Source organism: Brugia malayi (assembly GCF_000002995.4).
Source record: "Brugia malayi strain FR3 genome assembly, contig: Bm_v4_Chr4_scaffold_001, whole genome shotgun sequence".
NCBI lineage: Eukaryota > Metazoa > Nematoda > Chromadorea > Rhabditida > Onchocercidae > Brugia > Brugia malayi.
This window is the reverse complement of record NW_025062478.1, coordinates 2,260,554-2,267,500: the sequence shown is the minus strand read 5'-3', so window position 1 is coordinate 2,267,500 and position 6,947 is coordinate 2,260,554. Positions and strand designations below refer to the sequence as shown.

Genomic DNA, 6,947 nt, shown 5'->3' with positions numbered 1-6,947 from the left:
GAATGAATGAATGAATGAATGAATGAATGAATGAATGAATGAATGAATGGAATGAATGAATGAATGAATGAATGAATGAATGAATGAATGAATGAATGAATGAAATGGAATGAATGAATGAATGAAATGGAATGAATGAATGAATGAATGAATGAAAGAATGAAAGAATGAATGAATGAATGAATGAATGAATGAAAGAATGAATGAATGAATGAATGAATGAATGAAAGAATGAATGAATGAATGAATGAATGAATGAATGAAACGAATGAATGAATGAATGAATGAATGAATGAATGAAAACGAATGAATGAATGAATGAATAAATGAATGAATGAATGAATGAATGAATGAATGAATGAATGAATGAATGAATGAATGAATGAATGAAACGAATGAATGAATGAAACGAATGAATGAATGAATGAATGAATGAATGAATGAATGAATGAATGAATGAATGAATGAATGAATGAATGAATGAATGAATGAATGAATGAATGAATGAATGAATGAATGAATGAATGAATGAATGAATGAATGAATGAATGAATGAATGAATGAATGAATGAAATGAAATGAATGAATGAAATGAAATGAAATGAATAAATGAATGAAATGAATGAGTGAATTAGAACAATTTTGGAGACAAAATGTCTACTACAAAAAGACATTACGCATTAATCATCTTTCTTCTCATCATTCCTTCACCTTCTCATCTTCATTCTTTCTCTGTCATTCACAAATTAATAGTGATAAGAATATATATATATTTGTGATTCTTTAGATTAATTAATAAAATTTTAAGATTAATAATTTAATAACCAAATTTTCAAATAAAATATAGCAAAAAATAATAATACTAATAAGTAATAGAATCAATTAAAAGTAATTAAAGTATTTAAAGAAAAAAAAAACTTACCACGTTGTACCTTTCCATAAACATCAGGTTTGATATCATCAGATGAATCATGATCACGTTTTCGAGATGCTGCAACAGCAGCTGCAAGTGATGCATTTGGTGGTAGCAAACTTGCTACACTATTTGTTACCAAATTTGGAAAAACACCTAAAATTATTTCAAAAACAATAAAACAAAAAATTATGAATCAATAATAATGATAGTATTCATAAATTAATTTAAAATATATTTAAAAAAAATTTTTTTTTTTCTTTCGAATAATTGAAAATTTGAATCAAAAACTTCGTAATTAATTGAAATTCTTAATTGAAATAAATATTTCATAGAAAAAAAAAAAAAAAAAAAATGAATAGAAAAGAATAATTCTATAAAATTTTACTTATCGGAAGGCCATGTTGCATAAGTGAATTTTGAAGATGAATTGGTCGTTGCAATTGTTGTAAAGCATGCAAATCTTCAGCTGTAAATTGACCAGGTTGCCTACCAGCTAAAGAAATAAACCGTTGTTGTTGTACCAAAGCCTGAAAAAAAAAACAATAATTATTAAATTAAAAGTTGAAATTTATGCAAATTACTCATGGATATAATCCAAACAAAGTGAAAAATTATTTTTTACCATAAATTCAAAAAAAGGAAAAAAAAACACTAAAGAATAATAATAATAGTAATAATAATAATAATGACAACAATAATGATATTAATAAACAATGAATAGTAATAATGAAGACACTAAATAATAATAATAATTGATGCTAACTTCGGTTAATTGATTTAGCGGTAATTGTGGCATTTGAGCTTGTGCTGCAGCAGCAACTGCAGCTGCAGCAACTGCTTGTTGCTGTTGCTGTTGATGCTGTACAACTGGTGTTGGTGGTGGTACGGTAACCGGATTGACACCACGATTTACAGCCGGAGAAAATCGGCCGGCACCAGCTTGCATTAAACATTCTTTCTGGATGAAAAACAAAAAATAAAAAAAAAATGCAATCAAATATTTATACATTTTTTTCTTTTTTTTTTATAAAAAACTATTAATTCAATCATTCATTCAATAGTAACAATTTTTGGATTCTGAATTTTGTTGTCTGAGAAAAAAAAAATTCATTAAAATTCCAAGAAAAAGAGGAGGGAAAAAAATAACCGTAATAAAATCAGGTAAAAATAAATTGAAAAAATGAAAAATGAAAACAAAAAGTTACCTGCGATAAATTTCGGTTAGCAATTGCTGTTGAAGTTTCACCTACCGGAAAACCGTGAACACGTTTCAATTGACGTGCATTTTCAATTACATTTTCTATCCTATAAATTATTGATGGGAAAATTATAAAAAGTCAGAAAACAAAAAAAGTAAAAAATAAAGAATTTTTTTTTTGCACAGTTTAATACATTTTATTATGATAAAAAAATCAATTTAAAGAAAAACTTCCATCAAATTTTTGTTAGTTTTATTTTGCTTTTTTTTTTTCATCAATAATATTTTTTTATTATTTTTGATTTCTTTTTTTTTTTTTTCATTTCCATTTAAACTGAAATGTTAGCAATAAAAAAGCTAATAATAATTATTTTTTATTGTTGCTGTATTAAAGTAATTTTGAATTTTTAATAAGCCAATTAAGATTTTCAAAAAAAAAGAGAAATATTCTTTATATATAAATTGAAACAAAGAGCTTTTTTTCACTGTATTTGAAGATATAGGACAAATAAACGATTTGAAAAAAAAAAAAGTTGAGATTGATTTGAAATTAAAATTATTAATCATTCTTAAATTTCTTGCATATGTAGCTAAAACAATAATGAAATTTTGGTAATTAGAAAATTTATTAATAAAATTATGTCATTTCTAAAGTTCATTTTACAAATTTAAAATAATTGAAAATGGAACCGATCAGCTCCTTCATAGTTGACACAACCGCGACAAACAGGTTCCATGTAATCATTGCACATAGCCCATGGCCAACGAGGTAGATCGCATAGGAAGCAGTGTTGTCGTCCAGCAATTTTTGTTGTTGTTCCGCCGGTATTACCACCTATTCCTGTTCCAGTACCATTTGCGCTAACGGTACCATTTGGTCCGCTTCCACTTCCGCTATGTGCTACGGCAGCTGCCGCAGCTGCCGCCGCAGCTGCTGCACCATTCATTGTTGCAAGCATACCGTTAGGATTCATTCAATATGACGATACAGATAATAATAATAATATACGAAGCGGAAATTTTTCCGTATGAAAATGAATCAGTGATTTTTTGACTTTGAGCGCAAATTTTATTTTCAGATATTTTAAATAATCTGAAATACGAATACTAGGCTGACTATTTTTTTTTCAACTAATATGCATGACCTGAAATTCAAATAAATAAAAATTAGTGAAAAAAAAAAAAGACTTTTTGAAAATTTTCGTTTATCTAAATTTTATACAATTTATTGAATTATTCGCGTAAATTAAAATTCTCACATATTTGTAATTAATTGCATGATAAAGTTTATGCTTAATTGATAACATTTTAGCTTAAATTTATTAGAAAAATAAATTATGCAAGTAATTACATTTAGCATTATTTAATCCAGAAAAAGTTAGGAATATAATTTGATAGAAAAAATTTAAATTTGATACAATTAATATTTCAATTATATTGGAGATGAAATAATCAAATAAGATAGTGATAAAAGACAAAACTATTTCCATTTTTTTTTATTCTTTATCATCTCTGAACATTTTAATCTTTATACTGAAAAGACTAAAGCAAATAGATGAAGAAATGATTAAAAATTTAAAAGAAAAGGTGTAACTTTTGATGTTATCACTTCGAAGCATTGCTTATCAAATTCAATCAATCACAAACAATAATTTCAGTGATTAGTAATAAATTTTAATATCATTTTGATATAATCGCATTATCAATGATTATTATCATTATTATCACTATCATCATCCTAATTGCACGTATTAGCATACATAGCCACATTTTATAATTTATCTTTTTTTTTTTTTTTTTGAAGATTCTAATCTGATGTCATTCATTTTGTTAGAAAGAGCTTAACTTTAAAAAAAAGAAAAAAAATTTCTCTAAATTTTTCTTAATTCAAAGTAAGAAATGAAAATTTAAAAAAAAAAAAAATTAATAAAGTCAGATAGGAAAAATAATTAATTCATAATTAAATCTGTCATATTTTTTCACATATTTTATCATATTCAATACAAAAAAAAAATAAAATTTTTTACTTCTATTCACAATTATTTAATAAAATGTATTAATTAACTAACTATTATTAAGTGATTAATATCACTAATAGATTACTCAAAATTAAAATTATTCTACAAAATATTAATTAATACTAATAAACTATTTAAAATTAATCTAAACAAAAGAAAAAAAATCCACCAAGAATTATTTAATAAAAACTGATAAATTATTTAAAATTAAAATTAGTCTAATAAAAAAAAATAATAACAAAATAGAGGAAAAAAAAGGCTGCAATAATATACATGTATGATTTGAAAAAAAGATAAGCAAAAATGAATGAAATTGTCCAGAAATATTTTAACAGCTGTTTGAACGAAAGACAAAAAGTTAAACAGAAATGGATGAATTAGTTTTTAGATAATAAACATTTATTATATTTATTTAGCTGTTAATTTATCTGTACATATCAGATATCAGATTACGAATCATTATGATAATTTTGTAAAATGATTATCGAAATATTTGCAAATCACTTCTTTTTTTTTTTAAATTATTGTTTTTTTTCTTTTAGATAATCCATTCCCGATTTTTTGCTTTTTTTTTTCAGTAATTTTTTCCCTCTCATTGTTATCATTTTTTGAACCATATATGTTGCAAAAAGATTTTTATTAAGAAAGAATGAAAAAAAAAAAAAAGTTTTTTGTTTTTCTTTTTTGAACGATTTTCAAATTGTGAGAAAAATTTGTACAATTTATAATAATTATTTATGCAATATAATAAAAGAACATATATTTCTTATAAAATTAGAAAAAAATAATTAAAAAAAATAAATAAATAAATAAAACAAAACTTTTCACTGTTTTATGCTATAAATTATGGTCATATTTTCTAGGAAAGAAAAATTTTTAATAAAATAAAAGTTTGAGAAAAAAGTTAAACATCAAATTTTTGATCAATTAATCAATTATTAATACTATTTATTATTTTTATTATTATTCCTGTTATATTGCTATTATAAATTACTATTGTTATTACTATTATAATGATATGACTTTTTTTATTTTTTTTTCAACAAACATGATTTTAATTACAGTAAATATTTTAACTATTTGAATTAAAATGTCAACAATGCACAGTACTGCTAATATCGCATCAAAAATAATGATAACAATAATAGATTATTATTAAATATGCAAATTTCAAAGTCAACAATTTACTAGAATTAGAATCAATGCTATCAAATCTATGCTATTCGAACATATAAACAAATTTAATCTTAAATACATGATTAATCCAATATTTTGTAAAAATTTTTGATTATTTTCTAATTTTCATTTTTATAAATGCAAATTCATTTCATCCATTGCAACAATATTAAAGAAATAAAACAATTTTTTTTAAAAATAAAAATTTTGCATAAAAAAATATAAAATAACAAAAAAAAAAAATTATATTTTCTAGAAAGAAAAAAGAAAAAAAAAATTTTTTTTCAAATTATAATATTTACGTCAATACTTATTTATCATAAATTTCAATAATTTTAAGTAAGTAAATTAACCTTACTTTTTATATTAAATAACACCAATATTCTTTTTTTTTTTGTTTTTCCTCTCTCTCTCTCTCTCTCTCTCTCTATTTTATTGTAAATAAAAAATTATTGTGTAAATAAAATTATTATCAATATAATTTAATGATAACCCTTTTTCCTCATCCGGAAAATGATATAATAATGAATTAAAAGTTAAAGCGAAAAAAAAAATGAGAAAAGGAATAGAAAAGGTAGGAAAAGTGGAAAGAGGTAAAATCCGGTTGTCAATAAAGTTTCTATCAGTAAAGGTATAAGCCGAAAAAAAAAAAAAAAAAAAGGTAAATTGATGAAAAGAAGGTTAAAAGCGGAATGAGGAAAAGAGGGAAAACCACTTTTCTTCTTCTATTCCTTCCTTCTTCCTCTCTTCTTCTTCTTCATCAACCGGTTTAGTTCATCATTTAACTGATCTGTGTGCTTTGATCTTCTTGTCTAGACTTGATTTTAAGTAAAATCTAATCTAAAAATTCATTTTTTTCCTTTCTTTCATTTGCAAAAATACGGAAATTTATTAAATAAAAAAAAAACATTTTTTTTAAACCTAAAATTTATATTTTACAATTTATTCTAATTAAACATTTTAATTAATGTTTTAATTCATTTTTTTTTTTTTTTTTTTTTTAGTATTAATATCTCTAATCGCAACAGATGAAATATTTGCTAAAATTATTAAAATTATAATAAGGTAATAATAAAATAGTAAATATGTGATAATAAGAGGATTATGTGTGGTAAATTTTATAGAATTTAAAAATATTTTATTGAATAAGAATTAATTTAAATTACTGATAAGGTATATTGCTTATCAAATAAACATATATTTATATGATAATATATTTTTGTGCAACTGTAATTAGCAATTAATTAGTATTAATACAACAATAAAATGAAAAAAAAATCTATTTCTATAACAAAGTAAACATTACACAAAAAAAAAGAAAAATTGATGAATTATTATCAGCTAATTAATCATTAATTGTTTTTATCACATTATGGCTATCTAAAAATATAACTGCAAATAATTCAATCTAAACTAAATTTTAATCCACTATTGTTGACATTCACATCCAACAATTAATGATAAGATAATAAGTGATAAAGTAATATTTACATCTATATTATACTCTTCGAATAGTTTATTATTAAAAACCTTTTTAATTTCATTATTTTAAATATTTTCTTTAAAAAAAAAATAAAAAAAAAATAAATTATCAAATAATTTTACTATAAAATCAAACATACTTCACATAACAAAAGAA

General features: G+C 22.4%; 1 protein-coding gene across 1 annotated transcript in view; it reads right to left on the bottom strand.

Annotated features, from left to right (window-relative positions):
• Bm5098 (zgc:73290 protein, putative) overlaps nucleotides 1-3,088 on the bottom strand; it is a gene marked incomplete at both ends in the record, with an annotated part of 10,420 nt that extends 7,332 nt beyond the window's left edge. Inside the window, 5 exons of the mRNA XM_043081366.1 lie at nucleotides 923-1,069; nucleotides 1,302-1,443; nucleotides 1,680-1,874; nucleotides 2,122-2,221; nucleotides 2,805-3,088. Coding sequence (XP_042937300.1) covers nucleotides 923-1,069; nucleotides 1,302-1,443; nucleotides 1,680-1,874; nucleotides 2,122-2,221; nucleotides 2,805-3,088 — 868 coding nt within the window. The remainder of the gene's footprint in view (nucleotides 1-922; nucleotides 1,070-1,301; nucleotides 1,444-1,679; nucleotides 1,875-2,121; nucleotides 2,222-2,804) is intronic.
• Nucleotides 3,089-6,947: the final 3,859 nt, after the last annotated feature.